The sequence below is a fragment of the Brachyistius frenatus genome, unplaced genomic scaffold, assembly GCF_029030835.1.
Source record: "Brachyistius frenatus isolate BFR_SWC_R1_liver_20210118 unplaced genomic scaffold, ASM2903083v1 Contig_180, whole genome shotgun sequence".
Taxonomy (NCBI): domain Eukaryota; kingdom Metazoa; phylum Chordata; class Actinopteri; family Embiotocidae; genus Brachyistius; species Brachyistius frenatus.
Window position 1 is genome coordinate 159,790 of NW_027210779.1, and position 19,792 is coordinate 179,581.

Here is a 19,792-nt window from a genome sequence, read left to right on the forward strand (position 1 = left end):
AAGGGGTTTTAATTATTTATGATTCCCCCCTCCCGCCCTCCCTCCCACCCCCCTGATAAAACTGGGGAACGCTACAAACCCTAACGCATCGGCCCACCTCTTGACCTTCAGACTCCACACAGTGAGACGGAGGACGTCTGCTCTCCAAACATGACACACACACACAAAAAACAAAAAAAAAACAAAGCACAGAGTTAGCGTGGCGGTTAAAAGTTCGTATTTTAAAGGGTTTGGATTATACAACACTGACAACCATGAGAACAGATGATGACAAGGAGTTTTAGTTTACAGAGAAGAAGGCTTTTTGGTTTTTTGTTGATTACAGCATCGTCCTCCAAAAACGTTCACTCTGATGAGCTAAATACAAAGTAATGCACGCAACAGACACGCTTTCATCCGTCTTTTAAAACCAGGATTACAAAAAACAGTTAGAGGTGTAAGATGTTACCGAACGACAACTGTGTTAAAAACCTATTCGACACATTTATTTACTCAAACAGTGGACAGCTTGTTGGTGATGAGCGACAGCCGCAATTGCCCCGACACCAACTTCGGCGGTCGCACTTCGACGCCGACGGGCGCCGACGTGGCGTCGTCGCCCCCCTTTAAGCCCAATCCCGCCGTTGAAGCTCCTCTCCGCCGTCTTTAAAAAACAAACTCAAGGCTTAGCAGTGGTTCGTTTTCCATCGTGAAGCGCTGGATAGGGAGTCAGCTTGTATTTTCTTCACAGTAGTGTTACAGCACAGTTCGAGTTTTGGAGCGAGGGGCCGTTCGATAGCTGCAAGTACGACAGAAGCCACGATGTACAGCAGGGGGGAAGTATGGGGGGGGGGGGGTGATTGACAACCAGCTGTGGCACAATGGGAAGAGAAGGGAAGGCTGCGCTGCGATGGGGGAGGTGGGGGAGGGGGGCTGGACAAACAGATTCTCCCAAAAAAAAAAAAAAAAAAATAGACAACACAAACTAAAAAAAAGGCTAATTTAAACTTTTTTTTGTGTTTTTTTTTGTTTTTCCTCTTTTAATTGACAAAGACACAACCAGCATCATTGTTAGGGATAAAACACAACAGCGACAAACAAAACCATGTGGGTGGGCTGTTAATGAGCTTGTTTTTTTTTGTTTTTTTTTGTTTTGTTTGTTTTTGTTTCCATAAAAAGAAGAAGAAGAAGAAGAAGAAGAAGAAGAAGAAGAAGACGAAGACGAAGACCAAGAAGAAGAAGAAGAAGAAGTCACTTGTGGTGCTTGGATACATTCAGTGCCCAGCGAGCGTTTTGCTTCATGTCAAGCCTGATAGATGTGACGTGGGTGGGGAGGAGGTGGGGAGGTGAAGGGGGTGGGGTGAGAGGAGGGGTGGGGGTGGGGTTGTGTCACACAGACAGAAAGGTTTAATGTAATATTAGCTGTTAGCTGCCTCTCACACGTCTGCACATCCTTCCCCGGGTTGCTGCTTGTTTGCCTGTTTGTTGTATACGTGCATGCCCACGCGTGTGTGTGTGTGTGCATGTGTGTGCGTGTGTGTGTGTGTGTGTGTGTGTGTGTGTGTACGCCTTTTGAGCCCAAGCGCTTGCTTTTAGCTGCCTATTCTCCCTCCGTCTCTCTTTGCTTTTCACTCCCCTTTGTCTTCCTCTACATGCACACCCATCATCCACAGCGACTCAGCATAGGAAATGCCCCCCCCCACCCACCCAACACCACCCAACCTCCCTTCCCACCAAAAAAAAAAAAAAAAAAAATACCCGCCACCCAAGTCGGTTGCCTAGCAAAAGCACTAGAGGGCAGAGTGCGCTCGTGTGGCACAATAGAAGGAACATCATTTGTTCTGTTGTGATGTGCACAATTTAAACAGAGGAGAAAGAAAGAAAAAAAAAAAAAAGGTGTCGGGAGCGAGGAACGAGTCTCTGGAGAGAAGGTGGGAAAGACGGGAGGAGGATGAGAGAGATCGAGTGAAGAGAGTAGAGAAAGAAAGAGAGAGAGCGAGAGAGTGTATGTGTGAGGGAGACATATTTGTGTGTGTGTGTGTGTGTGTGTGTGTGTGTGTGTGTGTGTGTGTGTGTGTGTGTGTGTGTGTGTGTGTGTGAGGCACAAATGTAAGCGAGAGGAAATGGGAGCGTTGAGAGTGCTTTCTACTCCCTTCAGCTCCTCACATAGCCGAGAGATCTGAAGCACTGAGCTGGGTGGCACAAACACACAAACACAAATAAATTGCTGTCTTGAGAACAAGTCTTCCTTCCCCCTTCATCAGTCTGTGGTTTTCAATCAAGCCCCTGCTGAAGCTCGTGCTCAAAGCGCCGCTGTGTAAACGGGGCTCGCTTTCAAACGCTGCAACGTGAGAACAAAAATTTCACTCCGTGGAGGATAATATAAAAAAAAAAAAAAAAAAAAAAAAAGGGGGAAACGAATGAAACACACCTCTTAATCTCTATATTGGTTTTTCATTAATATGCACAAGACATAATGATAGCTCTCTCCGACTCACACACGCACATACATACATACATACAGACACACAAAACATAACATTTATAACAGAACTCATATATAACCTTGCTCATGTTTTACAAAACAAAAACATGCCAGTCCGCCTCGTGTCGTCCTTTTTTGTTTTACTTTCTCAGCTTTTTAAACGTTTGTCTGAATTTAATGTTTAAGTTCATCCAGTAAAAACTTTCCCCCCGTTGGCTATTGGCTCGAGAAAAACTCCTCCATCCAACCGTCGCTTGAGTCCAGCTCCGCCCCCGAGCCATCGCCCAATCCGAAGGCTCCTCCCCCTGAGGGCCCGCCCCCGTATCCGTAGGATGACATGTCCTGATTGGCTGTCCTCTGGTAGCCCTGTGGCTGACCTCCAACCCCGACTCCCCCTGGTCCGTATGGTCCACCTCCTCCTCCCCCCGCCCCTATTCCCGGCCCTCCGGGGCCCGGCCCAAACCCCCCCATCCCGGTCATCCCCTGGCCCATCACCCCCTGGTTCATCCCCTGGTTCATGACCATGGGCCGGGGCTGGTTGGTCCTGGGCTGACCACCCATGTGCGGACCCATCATCGGGCCACCCATCCCCGCTGCCGGGTTGCCCACCCTGGGGTCCATCCCCTGGCTCATCCCCTGTCCCGGGCCCTGAAAGTGTTGCTTGGCCATGCGCGGCGGTTGACCCGGCTGCATCCCGTAACCCTGGGCCGAGCTGAACCCCACCATTTCTCCTCCCCCTCCTCCTGTAGTCCTTCCGACTCCCCCTCCCATGGCTTGCAGACTCTGTCCTTGCTGCTGCGGCCAACCGCCCGCCGCCATTCCCCCACCGCCTCCTCCCGCTCCCAGCATGCTCTGCAGTCTCTGCGCTTGGGCTTTGGCATTGGGAGGTCCTTTGAGCGGTTGTTGGGTCATGGAGTTCATTAACATCCCTTGTCCTCCGTACCCTGCAGCTCCAGCACCTCCGGGGCCCCCGGGCATACCTCCAACCCCGGGACCCGCACCTGCCTGCCGGGGCGGCCCTCCGGCGGGGTTGTGCTGCGGTGGAAGACCCATGGAGGCTTGGACGCTTTGGCTCTGGTGCTGCTGCTGGTGCATCATTTGGCTCATGGACGGGTTGAGCCCGTACAGGGAACCCTGGTTGGAGCCCTGGTTGCCGTAGGGCAGTCCCATGTCAGTTTGGGGTCCAACGGAGCCTCCCTGGCCCTGGACAGAACTCATCTGGACCATCTGTTGCTGGTTTTGCTGCTGCTGTTGCAGGACGCGAGCGGCCCGAGTGTTCTGAAGGGCCTGGCTCCTGGATGCCAGATCCTGAGGGGGACCTAGCAGTGGAAAATGAGAGGAGTTAAAACAACAGAAGAGCGGGGAAAGAATTCAGGCATCTGGAGAGAGAAATCTGAGCCGGACTTTTTGCAAAAGACACTCAAATCATCAAAAGGCGCAAAAGACAGATCTAATAATTCAGTGACGAGGCAACGATTTATGTTCCACGAAAAACCTGTTTACTCAGGAAATAAACGCTTCCCACCCAATTTGGTCCAAATCCTGCCACACCAAAATAAAACAAAACACTCTAAAGCGCCAGCAGCTCACTTCCCTCACTTTTTTTTTATTCCTCCTATTAGATGCACGGCGCCAGCAGAGCCGAGGAGGTCTGCTGGCGTGGAAATGGCTCTAAATCCTCTAATAAACCCCACTCCTGACATCATTCCACTAATCCCTCACCTCACAGCTCAGACTGGAGATGTAACAGAAGGAAGTGGAGAACGAAGAGGATCACACACTCCGGGACTCGTAAGCAAAGTCGGCAGCGAGCGAGAGAGTTGGTAAGGTAACATAACATGTACACTATATTCCAGCAAAAAAAATAAAAATAAAATAAAAATCACACTGAGTGTGAGTGTGTTGCAGGTGATACGAGCACAATCGTTGCGCTTTGAAAATCACGGACGCGCAAGCGGGACGAGCTGAACTAACGGCTGCATTTCTAGGCCGCAGCTTTCATGCTTTTCATTGGCCCCCGTCTTCCTCTCCACATCATCTCCTAGACTTGCAGACAGACTCTGATGGCTATAAATGGCTTTTTCGACTTGACTCTCCTCCTCCTCCTCTGTATTTTTCTTCATCTCTCCATCATCCTCTCACCCACTCGTCTCTCTCTCTCTCTCTCTCTCTCCTTCCTCCTTTACCTACCAAGACCATCTACCTATTCCTCCAGCTCCCCCCCTCCCCTCCACCTCCCTCCCTCCACACTCCCACTTCCCTCCTCTCATCCATCTCTGACTCCACCGGAACTCTGGGGGATCCAGGACAGACAAGTTGCCGTGGTAACAGGCAGAGCAGGAACACTCTTCTTTTTTTTTTTTTTTTTTTTTCTTTCGGAGAGAGCGAGAGAGACGAGAGAGGAGAGAGAGAGAGAGAGGCTGAAGAGCATCTGATGTATCTGACAGAGACAGACAGAGAGGACGAGGTTTGGTTTCAGGGTGGTGCTCGGTCAGCCCTGCTGTTTGCATACATATCTGTCTGTGACTGTGGCACGGAGCGAACTACGAAATCTGTTAAATGTCTTAAATGTCTTGGCACTCTGCCGCGTATACCATACTTGTTGCAGGCCAAACACGCATGTGTAATTATAGGCATTATTCCCATAACCATCTGGACGCTACGCAAAGATCTGAAAATCCATTTCCTAATGCGGTAATCAATAATGCTAAAGGATTTGTCAGGTCTTGGCCTCTTTTTTTATGGGAAAATCCATTGGGGTGCTGCCATTCTTGTGTTTTTGCATACGCTGTGTGCATTATTGCACAGACTGATTGAATGCATGTGTTTGTGTGACTCACCTTGGTACTGATTGACTTGGGGATATGGATTCCTCTGGCCCTGGCCCATCTGCCGGGGAAGATGCTGCTGCTGTTGGAGCTGCAGACACAGACGGGTACAAATGGTTAAGGGTGGAAGTTGCGGCCCCGAAACAACCCCGCACAGCTCTCTCGGAAATTCAGGATATCATCGGTATTATCATAGTGCAGGATACACAAAAAGAACAATGCTTCGATGGTGAATTCAAGCTGTAGGTCGCAAGGCCTTCATGAGGGTAAATATCCGGAAAGTAGACGACATGCAGGTACTGACACATCAATGATACCTCACATGAATCAAAACGGTGTTTTGTTCCGTGATACATTCTTATAGGAACTTAATGATGAGTAGGCGAACTGATTACTCAAATGAATACTTTGTAGTTTTGATAACTGATCAATTATTTGTGTCATTTATTGAATACAAACGTTTTTCGGTTTCAGCGGATAAATCAACACATTTTGAGACAGATGTATGTCTTTGATACAGATGTTTGATTCGGTCAATGTGAGAAAAGGTCTTTATGTTGTCTTTATGAACAAAGGTATGTTCGATGAAGGAGACAGTAGATGTTGATTAAAGTACTGGTGAGATTGGGGTTTTGTTAGTGAGACAGTTGTTTAGTACAGTAGAGACAGATGTTGGTACAGTTGAGTTAAGACAGATGTTAGTACCGTAAAGGTTAGACAGATGTTTGGTACAGTAGAAACAGACGTTGGTATAGTTAGAGACAGATGTTGGTACCGTAAAGGTTAGACAGATGTTTGGTACAGTAGAAACAGACGTTGGTATAGTTAGAGACAGATGTTGGTACTGTCAGGATTGGATAGTTGTTTGGCACAGTAGAGACAGATGTTGGTACACTAAAGACAGATGTTGACAGACAGACGTTAGTGCTGTACAGGTTAAACCGATGTTTGGTACAGTAGAGCCAGATGTTGGTGGAGGCGGGGTTACAGAGATACTTCGTATACCTGAACTGAAACACGTGTTTTGGTAGAGCAGAAGAGAGCCAGATGTGTGCTGTCAGGATCTGATTGGTGTACAGTACTTGCAGGATTCTCTCCGACACAAACAGTACCATAACGAAGCGTTCGAACAGGAAACCGAAGGCAGCTCTGGTTCTCCATCGCAGCCGCAGCTGTACTGCAGGTATAATGAATTTAACTGAACCACTTAAACGGGTTTTGTCATTAATAAGCAGTTTGGGTCTTTGCAGCATAAAAGCCAGCAGCGTGTAGGCTGCTCGTTTAAACGAAGGTACGATATCCAGTTAACGACGTACGCTAAACCCCAGCAGGATCGGTTCTTCCTGTCAGGCACCTATATTTGTGCATCTGTGTATGTTTTTGCAGATCCAATTAAAACCAACATAGTGGGAGGTGACTGGAGAGTTCAGAACTCTTTTAACACTTGATTCCCTTCACAGGGAGAGAAATAAAAAGAAAACAGCACATTATCACAGGAGGCGGCATGTGGCAAACACACACACACACACACACACACACACACACACACACACACACACACACACACACACACACACACACACACACACACACACACACACACACACACACACACACACCTCCGAGATGAAAAGGAAGTAGTGAAGAGGGGGGCTGGTTGAGGGTAATTACACATGTAACCAGACAACAGTGAGGAAGAGGAGAGGATGTGCTGGTCTTGTTAAGAGCTGCAGACGCAGACAAATATACGTGGTTGTATGAACAAACGAGGCCCACGCTCACTATACACACAAACTATAATTTGAATGCGTGACAGATGAATCGCACCCTCCCGCTCTTTAATCACCACGACGACGCTAACTTTTAACGCCGTGAGAAAAAAAAAAAAAAAAAAAAAAAAAAAAGACCGGAGCGTAAAACTCACCTGTTCAGCCAGCAGTTGCTGCTGCTGCTGCCGCTGCTCTCTGAAGAGCTGCTGCTGCTTCTGCTGCTCCATCATGTGCATCTGCACCCTCTTCTCCTGCTCCATGGCCAGCATCAGCTTCATCATGGCCGCCTGCTGCTGGTTGCCCACGTAGCCCGGAGGCGGACCCGACCCCTGGTTGGGCCCCACCCCGGAGGCGACCCCACCGGCGGGGTGAGGAGGCGGTATGGCGCCGGGTGGTCGGGACATTCCCACCACACCTTGTTCCTGGACAGAGAGAGAGAGAGAGAGAGAGAGGAGAGAAGAGGGGCAAGCAGGGGTCAGATGGACTGGTAAAATGTAAATATACCACCATCGGCCGATCATAAACCACCGTCATAAACCACAGGCCGCTTTCACACGGTTTCTATCCATTAAATATGAGGTGACAAGCCTGCAGCCGCGAGCTTAGCTCCACTAAAGCTCACCATCCTTACACGGCATATTTTAGGATATCAATTTCCTGGAGTCTTGATTTGTTGCCTGGCAACTGCACGGAGTCGAAGTAATTGCCCAGTACATTGCCACAACGTAAAAAAGAGTGAGTTGTTCTTTTCACGATGGCTGCTTGTTGATGATTGTTTTCAATATTAATGAATGTGTCAAACTTTTTTTTTTTTTCTTTTAGAGTAATCTGTTGATGGTTCGTCATGAAATGTCAGTTTAGCAAAGCAAAAGGTGACATTTTCAAATATTTTGTTTTGTCTGAAGCTAAGAGAATAAGAAATGCTGCTGATTGAGATGCCAGAATCGGAATTTTTTTTTTCTTTCCGTTTTAATGGAAAATAACCAAAAAGGGTTCTCGATTATCAAAATAGCTGCATTTTTTTTTTTTGTCGATTGACATTCATCAAGCCCTCCTTTGGCATTTCTTTTTTGTTTTTGTTTTGCATGGATCAAACAAACAAAATAGTTTTGAGGTGCTGGCAGGCGGATTTATGTTTTAGGTTCGCGGTTTTCCCCTTTTCCCAGAGCGAAGCTAAGCTAACGGGCGGGCTTCTCGCAAAAAGCGTCATATTTACAGTGCAGACATGAGGGTGCTGTCTGATGGCATAAATATCAACAATGCGATGCTGGTGCAGCACACTGGAGCCCAGCAGGGACCTCTGGTATAAAATTTCATCTCACACAGTCGTCAAAGTCATAAAAGAGCAACACAGAAAACATAAACAAGCATGTCACGGATTGTGATAGCTACATATATATATATATATATATATATATATATATATATATATATATATATATATATTGCTTCCCACCATGTGTACATCACTTATGGTTTGAAGTCAGCCTATTTGAAGTATCTTTATTAAAAATGAATAGGCAATTATTTTGACCCATCACTTAGATCTATTTAATTTTTATTCTTCCGAGTTTCCTAAGAAGAAGGCATGCTGGGAAATTTTTCCAATGATGTTACTTCCCTGCGATTTGTGATTACTTGCAAACGGTTCAACCTTTTCGAAAGAAGCTCTTCAGCAAATGGACAAGAAGTTAGCGGCGTAGGCTTGTGTTTTTGGGGTGTCTTTTTGTGGGCGAAGAGGGAGGGGGGAGGAAAGGGTGGGGTGGGGAGGAAAGGGTGGGGGAGATAAATATTTGCACCGGGGACAATCACAATTATGTTACGCTGCAGGTGCTCTCATCGAACTCAGCGAGAGAGCGTATCCCCCACAATGTTGAAGAGTCCCTTTAAAGGCAAATTTTCATCATGTTTGTGTTAAAGGGGTAAAAAAAAACAAAAAAAAACAACATGGAGCTAATTGAGCTTCTCAGCATGTAACAAAAGCTATCTGAAATTATTTAAAAAAAAAAAACCCTTCCTCTTCCGTTTTGTCGTCGTTGCTCTTTATCCCAAAATGAATGCCACAAAAAATGACATCAGGCACATCGACAGCGACGGCTTCACGCGGCCCGTGTTTGATGTGTTTGAGCTCACTGGAGATACAGTCTTTACAGAGAGCGAAACGCCGGATGAAGACGGGACCGCCTTCAAGATTCGGCACGTCCGCCGCCACCCCGAGTTCCTTCCCGACGGGGGCACCGGTTCGTCCTCGGCAGCATACATTATCTCCTCATTAGCATATAAAGAGCACTTCCTCCTCCACTCAGCCGTATGCTAATCTCTAATAGGATGAAATGGCCTGCTCTGGCCAATGGGAGCCGAGCGTTTATGGATCTATTAAAGGTTAGACAGCTGAATCGAGAGAGGACGCCGTTTAGGGCCTGCCAGCGACAGAAAGACCCCGAGAGGAGATGAGAAGAACCATTCAGGCCAGAAAAAAATAAAATAAAAAGAGTGTTTGCATGTTGCACCAACACAGAACCACCCAACAGCAGCCAGACAGCGTTACAACAAATCACAAATCACTGCAGGGCGAGAATAAAACTGCGAAAGCGGGATTACAGTACCGACTCATAGCTCGAGTCTGTAACACACCGCTGTACTCAATGTGTTTTGAAAGAGGTAAAATCCTCATAATCCGTATTGAGGCTCTGCTCTTCTTAGAAGGGAGTTAGGTGGAGATAAACGGCGAATATTGGGGGGGGGAAAAAAGAAAAACAACTCTCTATGAAGGAAACAGAACCGGCTGCTTAAGACCGGTTAAAGCAGCGATCCAGACCAGACGGATCGATGGTCAGAGCTACGTGTCTCATATCCGGGCCGGCGTGTTCTGGCAGAGCGGTCAACACGGATTGCAAAAAAAAAAAGTAGTGTAGTGTCAGGAAGTGACCAACAGGTGGCAGTGGTGATCTTTAAGCACAGATATATCTGCGTGTGCAATGTGTGTGTGTGTGTGTGAGTCTCACTGGCCTCCTCTCAGCAGATGGCTCAATCATGACGGTTCTGATCTACGATCTCCCCCCTCCTCCTCTTCACCCCCCCCCCCCTACTCGCTCCTCTACCTCTTTTTCTTCCTTTCTCTCTAAACACCTCCCTGTCCTCCCTCCTCCTCCTCCTCCCCATCAAACTCCCTTCTTTCTCCACTCTTTCCTCGGTTCTCTCTCTCTCTCACTGCGGAGACGGGGGCCCTGAGTCATGTCCACACACACACACACACACACACACACACACACACACACACACACACACACACACACACACACACACACACACACACACAACTGCAAAGGGGAACGGAAGAAAGATGGATTAGAAAAGGGAAGAGGAGAAGGAAGTGTCTCGGTGAATTAAAGATCGCGGCGGTGGTGGAGGAGGAGGAGGAGGTGTGTGTGTGTGTGTGTGTGTGTGTGTGTGTGTGTGTGTGTGTGTGTGTGTGTGTGTGTGAGAGGCAGCTACCTGAAGACAACGATAACGTCGACATATTGACGCTCGAATAAAGACGCGCAGAAGAGGAAAAACAGGCACAGGAGGGTGATGAGGAAAAGGCAGCGAATGAATTAGCGGCAGTATCAGTATTATTTCGGTGTTATTAGTACTTCGCTGAAGCGTTGCTAATATACAATGAATTGAATGTCACGCCAATAAAGCTCATTGAATGGAGGAGCAGGTATCCTCTTCAGAGTGAAAAAGCAAATTAAATTAACTGAAGGGAAGAGAAAAGGGAGCTGCGTCTGTGTGAGGAAGAAGAGGAGGAGGAGGAGGAGGATGGTGAGGAGTCGAGGGAGACAAAAACCAAGAGGAGGATTCGAGTGGCGGAGCTGGGTTATATGTTGTTGTTTTTTTTTTTGGGGGGGGGGGATGAAGTCAGGAGGTGACGAGCCAAAAGAGGAGGAGGAGAAGGAGGAGGAGGAGGAGGAGGAGGAGTGGAAGGTGGGATGAAGGGGAGGAGAGAGGAGAGCAGGTACCCTGGCAACAGTTGCTGCGGCGAGGAGCAGATGGCGCTCAGAGGAGCGGTTATGGCCGCCGTGCCAGGTCACCCCTCCGCAAACACATACAGCTACGACCGTCTTCAACAGCTTCTTTACATCTCCCGTTCGCTCTGTCGTTTTGATAATGGAACAAAGAGCACCCACAGAGTCGGCTTTCTCCTTTAGCTCCGTCGATCCAACTCTCTCTGCCCCCCCCCCACCAACACCACCAACACCACCACCAGACTCTTCATCCTCGGACCGGCTCGAGTCAGCCTTCCCAGACTAGTATATAAAATTGGATGTGGCTTCAGGCTCTGAAAAAAGGGAGGCCGATGGCGGAAGTGCAATACCACCGGGTGCCACTAGAGGTCGGCTCCATTTAATTAGTCTCATAAATATGTCAATAAAATGCACCACAAGTTATCTGTGTGTTTTTCTTAATAGATTTGAGACGGTCCATCAAAAAATAATTCCGTCACTTATTAGAAAATAAGCTTCAGTGGGTTTTTTTGGGGGGGGGGTGTCTGTTTGATTAACAGGCCCGTGGTGCGGTCAGGTTACAGCTATCGGTGGGCGGGACGTAGTATCGTCGGGTTTTTCCAATCGGATCGAGTCAGATCCGCATCAGCTCGTCCAAATACGGTCGCTAGCGCCTCCAAACCGCTCCGAACTGGCAAAGATGGCCAAAATCTGACCTCGAGGCTTCATAACGGCCGTTCGCAAACCGACGGGTGACGTCGCCGCTGGTCGCCGCTCGGGCCAGCCTCCGAACTCTCCCGCGGAAATTTGTCAAAGAGGCCGAAGAGACTCGACGCTCGGCTGAACTCTGTCCGAGTTTCAAGTTCCAACAGCGACCGTAAGTTAATACAGAGAGGAAGGAAAGGACGACATGAAAGGTGAATGTATTACAGGTCGGTACGGAGGATGTGTGTGTGTGTGTGTGTGTGTGTGTGTGTGTGTGTGTGTGTGTGTGTGTGTGTGTGTGTGTGTGTGTGTGTGTGTGTGTGTGTGTGTGCCAGCGTTATTGGGTTAGGAAGCATGGAGAGCCCAGGTGATTACATTACACGTGAAAGCGAGCGGAAATGTGAGTGTGTGTGTAAGTGAGAGAGAGAGAGAGAGAGAGAGAGAGAGACCGTCCGTGATTCACGCAGCAAGAAATATATGACGACTCCTATCGTCCATATGTGTGTGTGTGTGTGTGTGTGTGTGTGTGTGTGTGTGTGTGTGTGTTTAAAGATGTTTCTGCGTCGCAGTACGATCATCCACTCTACAGTTGAGATGAAATCCCATCTGTGACCACACGGCAGTGAGATTAAAGGCTGCACTTACTATGAAATAACACACACACACACACACACACACACACACACACACACACACACACACACACACACACACACACACACACACACACACACACACACACACACACACACACACACACACACACGCACCGGAAAACCAAACACAGACGGACAGACTGCGACGATGCCTCACGGTTTTTTTTGCGCATAAAGAAACACACACATCGACACACACACACACACACACACACACACACACACACACACACACACACACACACACACACACACACACACACACACACACACACACGCACGCACGCGCGGCTTATGAGAGCAGCGGCGGCGGCGGCTGGCAGCAGAGCGCTGTGTGTCTGTGTGCTCTCCAGAGTGGCTCACATCTGTCACCCACTTGTGTAAGAGAAAGGAGGAGGAGGGAAGAGGAGAGGAGAGGAGGAGGAGAGGAGAGGAGTGGGGGGTGTAGTGTGAAGAGGAGACGCAGAGTGAGGGCTGGATGGATGAGGAGATGCTTCATTAGTTTCTCACACAGACTACAGCTGCAATCAGACCGAGACAGTGAACAGGAAGTGCATCTGCCCACTTTTTCCGGAGCGGCAACGACACACACACACACACACACACACACACACACACACACACACACACACACACACACACACACACACACACACACACACACACACACACACAAAACGCCGCCGACTGTTTTTCTTCTTTCCGCGTCACAGTTGCGCGTCGAAGCCACGTCGCCGCGGCTGAAGGTCACAGATCGCACCTCCTGCAGCCGGAGCTCGTCGATGCCTGAACGTCCTTCAGCCGCACATGCTGGTTGACCTTCACCCGCCGACCTCTCCGCTGGTGCAAATCTTATTTTTATATATATTTTTTTGAAACGCAGTAATAAAATGACTGATTTCCAAGAGCTCCTGTCTGAATGTGTTGAGATGGAGATGTTGGGTTGAATCGAAGAATTTGGTGCTTTTTCAAAATCGATGAAGACGACCAAGATGTACGTTCACATATAAAGCATACATACTTCTACATTTTATACTTTTGTAATAGGTTTTAATTAAATATTCGACTCCTTCTCTCCACGTCCGCCCTCGAGGAGGATATCCAGTTTCCACTCCTCACTCCCAAAAACATTTGCGCGTTTTATGCAGCGGTGCCCCGACCTTAAAGAAATATGATATTAAGAGTCACAAACTATTTTTAACATCAACCTTGAAAGTCCAGGCGACACCAGAAAGTCAGACGAAAACATTTACCGGATCTCCTTTTGCAGCGGATTTAATGTGCGTGTCAAAAAAAACCCAAAACAAATTAACCTGATCCTCACTTGTGAATTGTTTTTGTTCATAATTTTTAGTTAAATAAATACCTGATTGCTAAATTGCTAGCCTCTGTAGCTTCTAGACGCCGGTCCACGTTGCCGTTGCCTAGCAACCAGTCCCCTGCGTTTACAACACCCCACGCCACCGGTCCTATTTAGTATGCCAGAAAAAAAGATCGAGCACGTCCCGGTAGATAGTATGTGAAATGTAAGTGCGCCAAAAAGCACCAGGATGTCCGACTACATCCGGTCGTATTTTACGTCACGTCAACCGAGCGGCTGATGGTGGCGCTGAAGCTCCGCCCACAAAAGGACGGAGGAGGAGGAGAAGAGACGATGAAAGGAAGCGCACTCGTTCCAAATCGCATCTTTTTTACTTTTTTTTTTTTTTTTTTTACCAAGAAGGTCAAAGTTCAAGACGCATTTTTATGATGAAGCAGAACGTCCTAATTGTATAAATACTACATGCAACAGTGAATACTTTTGAAGGGAAGCCTCAGTGGGTCGGAAAAGAGCTAAGTGTGCAATTTTGAACGCAGGAGTTGGTTTCTTTTATGACTTAAGCACACGGTGCACACGTCAGCATTTTAAAGCTCCGCTCTGTCACGCACAATATAATCACGTCACAAAAGATCTCGCGTTTCGGTTTTTGAAGACGAGATGTGTTCGTCGTCTGCAGCTGGAAAACGTTTCATCAAACAGGTCAAAGACGCCACCTGGCAGGAAAAGAAACAACCTCCCGGAGACGGTACGGTTTGATGCGAAGATGTGAAGTTCGGCGCTAAAAGTCGTCGCTTGATACGTAAAGTATCTGCCGAGGAACAAACATGTGGCGTATTAAGAGCTCATGGTTAAAACATCAGGACGCCGCGTGTTGCGCAACACCTGCTGACTGATTTATGAAGTCACACGCAGATACAGAAACACACCCGACGTGCTCACCCCGAGCAGATGGTGGAGCCAGACCTCACGGCATTAAAGCATCCCCACAGAGGTAAAGGTAAGGAAGACATCACCGTGACACACACACACACACACACACACACACACACACACACACACACACACACACACACACACACACACACACACACACACACACACACACACACACACACACACTCGGATGGCTATCTTTGTGAGGATATACAGAGACATAAGGCATTTCCTGGCCCCTTAACCCTACTTCAAAGGTCCTTCCACACACGCGCACACACACAGTGATGAATAAACGACACAAAAATATGAAATACTCACATGAAAGCTGTTCATACCAGCAGCGAAAGTGAATTTGCGACTGTCGTTCAAAGGTTTTTCAAAAAAGTTCAAATAAGAGTCACGTCGGCTCATTCTTCAGAAAAAAAAATTGATGGATTGTATTAAGATGTTAAAATATACCACTGTAGGAGGAAAAGCTTCAGTTCTGTTGTAAACACACGCTCTTTTTTTTTTTTTCCTTCTTTAAAAGTGACAAAGATGCTATAAGGTGACGTATCGCGGTGCACATCTGTCGGTCCTGATGCAGCAGCTGGAAAGACAGGCAGGCAGCTGATCTGAGAGGGGAGGAGTTTAAGTTTGGGTTCAGATCTGATTATGCAGGTGAGACGACCAACTAAAAATCCTTTTTGCATGTGAGCTTCAAGTGCAGAGACTGAATAAATATTCTCCACAGTGGAAACTCGGGATGTCGCAATACCTGAAATGCATCACGGGATCGTTTGAAGCCTTTTTAATTGTGCTGCGAAAACCTCTTTCAAAAAAAAAAATGAAACGCTTATTCTATTCACATTCTGTGTGAAAATACTCTCGACAAAAAAACAAGAGTTAAAAAAAAAAGAAATATTGATGTACCAATTAATTTAGGCCTTCAGAGTTGCCACTCTACACCAAAACTGCTTGGATTAAATGCTTGGACAAGTAGGGGGAGTCATTGAGACATAACAGAATCTCAACCGTCACTACCAAATGCCTAAAATTAATATATATATATATATATATATATATATATATATAATATAAAATAACATAAACCTAACTTAAACCTGAACCCTAAACCCAAATCTTAATCCTTAAACAGCCCCTTTAAAGGAGAAAATGTCAGACTCACTTTGTCAAAATGTCCTCAATCCGATGGTTGAAAACCTCAAAGTGGTCCTCAAAAGGATGGTTATACAAGTACACACACACACACACACACACACACACACACACACACACACACACACACACACACACACACACACACACACACACACACACACACACACACAAACAGTAACGAGAGGTCTAAGTTTGATTCTTAAACACAAGTTTTTCACTTAACAAAACATCCACCCACCTGCCCTAACCCCGCCCCCTCCCCCTTACTTACACAACACACACACACACACACACACACACACACACACACACACACACACACACACACACACACACACACACACACACACACACACACACACACACTTACTCAGCTTCTCCCAGAGGAGGGTTATATTTAAACTGCTGGAGAGGAGTCTTGCTCCCCACAGAGGTCTGTTTAATCTCTAACATCTCGCTGCTCTAAACCCTAACTGGCCTATTTCTGAATCCACACAATCTCACACACATAATTTAAGGGGGCAACGTGAAAGCGAGATACGCTCGATCCCCTCGACTCCCCCTTTTTTTTAACGTATGTGTGTTTTTTTTGTGTGTGCGAAATTCCCTCTCGCCGACTCCAAAACAACAACGCCGGGTTAACAAGGTTTTTTTTTTTTTTTTTCCTTCTCGGGATCATCCGTTTAACCATAACTGAACCGACATGCTGCCGTGCGGCGACGCTGTGAAATGCATGTCGGCGTGCGGGAGAGGATCAGTTAGAGTAAATGAATCCCTGCGGCGCGGAGGCTCGTCCGGGAGCGCCGCGGTAAACCGAGGGGATTTCGTGTGCCGACACCGAGTGCCACCCACGGACAGCCGGCGAGCCCCGCGATGCCACTTCACGCTCGTTTGCAATCACGGACGGTGAAATTCTTTAAACTGCGATTTACACAACAAAAAAAACAAAACGGTGTGTTGATTTGTTTTACTTTTACAGTTAAAGATGAAACGCGTTATAAGCAACACTTTTACTTTGACACGTCCTGAAGGATTTATTTGCAGGTTTGACTGACAGGTGTCTCGGTTTCGTCGGTTTCTACGTTCGGACTTGAACCGAGCAACGACTTCAGAAATTGCAGGTTATTTTACTGACGCTACGGTACGTCCACGTTTTACAGACACACACTTTATGGATCGTAAATGTCGGTCTGTCGGGTTTTTTGCCAGGCCTGTCAATCAAACTAGGCACGACCCCAACCATACCTGTCTTTGAGGACTAATATCTAATCAATGATCAACATATTTTCAGGAGGACCTGCAGAACCTTGATCATGAGGAGTGAATTTATCAAATGACACCATAATGACTGGTGGAAAAAAAAAAGGTTGACTTTGTGTTTCATGAGAAGTTGACGCTCTTTTAATGGGAGTCTATTGGAGCCAGAAGGTGTTTTTTTTTAAAAGCCAGCCTAGTGGCCATCGGTGGTATTGCACTTTAAAGCACTTTTTGCATTGCCGTCATTTTTCCAAACCCGGACGATTACGTCCATTTTTATAAACCGTCTACGACTGAAAACAACTCGGCTATAAGATGGCGACACGAGGACCAAATTTGTGGCTTTTGCGAGAATAAGTTTGTGAGTTCTGTTAAAAGGATGAATCAGTGACTTTAACGCCATCATCAGGTCATGATGAACTGACCTCCACATTCCCTTCAGCTTCAGCTCTCGGCGAACATACAAAAACAAACATTATACCTGGTAAACATTGAGCACGTTGACGTTGAAGGATATTTAGGCCGGATACTATTATAATCTATCTTCTGTCTGTGATCAGTTCATTAACATTTAAACGAAAATTATGGCATCGGCAGTCACCGTGTCGTAACCCGTGTGCTGCCCTCCATCTTGTATTCTTAGTTTGTTTTCCAACACGATTTTATACACAGGCTGCAACCACCAATTTTATTTATTACTCATTACTCTGCTGGTTTCGAGTAATTGTTTACTGTCAGAAAACAGTAAAAGCCAAGAACAAGTTTTTTTTTTTTCCGACCAACAAGATTACACGTTCGTAATGACAAAAAAAAAAAACCATCTGAGAAGCTGTTTTACAAGCAGCGTCTTGGGGGATTTCTGCTTAAATAAATTAGCGAAATGCTTAATTGATATGTCGTATTTATTAATTTTCTGTTAATTATCTCATCAACGTTCGGTGGATCTTCTAAAAAGCATTTCATGAGCTGATCTGAGGAAGCCGCTTCGCCTTTTTATATCCACACGCGCGTTGCCGCCGTTATCGCCGCCCCGGTGTGCCTTCGCCATACGGTAGATAAACGGTCACGGGCGGCAGAATATGACGAGCAGCAGAGAGGACAGACGACGGGCGTAAATCATGTTCACGACGACGACGGAGGAGGAGGAGGAAGGAAGGAGGAGGAGGAGGAGGAGGAAGGCGAGGAGGGATGAAAGGAGGGAGGGAGGGAGAAGGGATGAGATCATTGGCGGCCGGGGAGTGATCGAGGCGAGCAGACGAGAGAGTACCACCCTGAGAGGGACCAGGTGCTACAGTAAATCACCCTTGGAAACGGTCGCCATGGAGACCTTAAAGACACAACGGGCAGGTGCTCGGCTGTGTCTGACGCTCTCCCCGTGTGTGTGTGTGTGTGTGTGTGTGTGTGTGTGTGTGTGTGTGTGTGTGTGTGTGTGTGTGTGTGTGTGTGTGTGTGTGTGTGTTATGAGAGAGACCGATGTGTTCCTGCGTAATCTAATCATGGCGGCTGCAAATGGTCCGTCTGAGTGACACGTTTGAGCCGCAGCAGGTGGACTGCTCTTTCTCGCTGCCGCCTCTTTTTTTTTTTTTTTTTGAAAACACGACACGCTTTTTATCGCTGCTCTCGGAAATCAAAACGCTGTGGCGAGCGCGGGCGTCTGTGTGTGTGTGTGTGTGTGTGTGTGTGTGTGTGTGTGTGTGTGTGTGTGTGTGTGTGTGTGTGTGTGTGTGTGTGTGCGCGTACGTCAGGTTATCGCATCGCCTCGGCGACGACCGGGTCTCCTCCCAGAGAGAATTCCCAACTAGAGGCTCTGAATTATTCACGGCTGCCATCAGTGCTATTACACGGCTGTTAACGAAAGGTGAAGATACGTTTCCACGCATCCGTCCATGCTCCCATCTCTGTTGTTTACCTCCCTCTCCTCTCTTCCCCTCCCTCCCTCCCCTCCCTCTCTCCTCCTCTGTATGACAGTAAACTGCCTTTTCATCCGTCCAGCCACCCTCCATCTCTCTGAACAGCCTCCTCTTCAATTTCCTCCTTTTTGCTGTCGCTCTCTCTCTCAATCTCTTCTTCATCTGATTGCTTTCCCTCTGTTCTTCCACTCCCCCCTCCTCCCTCCCTCCTCTCCTCCCTCCCTCCACACGCCGCCCTCCCTCCATCCTCCCTTCAGCTCCATCCATCTTCCCCTCATTCCTTCCTTCCTTTCCCTCTTTGTTCACCCGCCTCATTCTCTCGGCAACTCTCCTCCTATTTTTTTTTTTTTTGTCCCCCCCTCCTCTCTCCTGCTTTCATTTGTTTTTCTACCCGTTTCACATTTGTTTTTCCTCATCCACCCTCATCCATCTTTATTCCCGCTGTTGCTCATTTAACATCTCCCCCCCTCCCCTCCCTCCCACCCCCACTGCCTCAGCGGTGATCATTCGGCTCCTTCGTCTCCTCCTCTCCCTCTCACACCATTTACCATTTTTCACTCTCGTCTCCTATTTTCTTTGACTCCATCTTTACCGAGCGGCCGCGTAACCTCCACCTCTCTTTGTCTCTCCCTCCGTCTCTCCTCTCTAAATCTATCTCTGCCTCATGTCATGGCCCCCTCATTATGCCCTCTCCCTCCCTCCCTCCCTCCCTCCTCCCTCCCTCCAGAGAAGCCATTAGGTGCTGCTGTACGGCTATCACTCTTTCTGCTCTCTCCTTCTCTTTTCACTCTCCGCT

The 19,792-nt window shown here is 47.5% G+C and overlaps 1 protein-coding gene across 1 annotated transcript in view; it reads right to left on the reverse strand.

Moving 5' to 3' along the window:
* Positions 1-2,400: 2,400 nt before the first annotated feature.
* Positions 2,401-19,792, reverse strand: part of maml3 (mastermind-like transcriptional coactivator 3) — a 106,185-nt gene continuing 88,793 nt past the window's right edge. The window contains exons 4-6 of the mRNA XM_069717782.1: positions 7,217-7,483; positions 5,305-5,383; positions 2,401-3,783 (exon numbers count right to left, since the gene is read on the reverse strand). Of these exons, the coding sequence (XP_069573883.1) occupies positions 2,681-3,783; positions 5,305-5,383; positions 7,217-7,483 (1,449 nt within the window). The 3' untranslated portion in view covers positions 2,401-2,680. The remainder of the gene's footprint in view (positions 3,784-5,304; positions 5,384-7,216; positions 7,484-19,792) is intronic.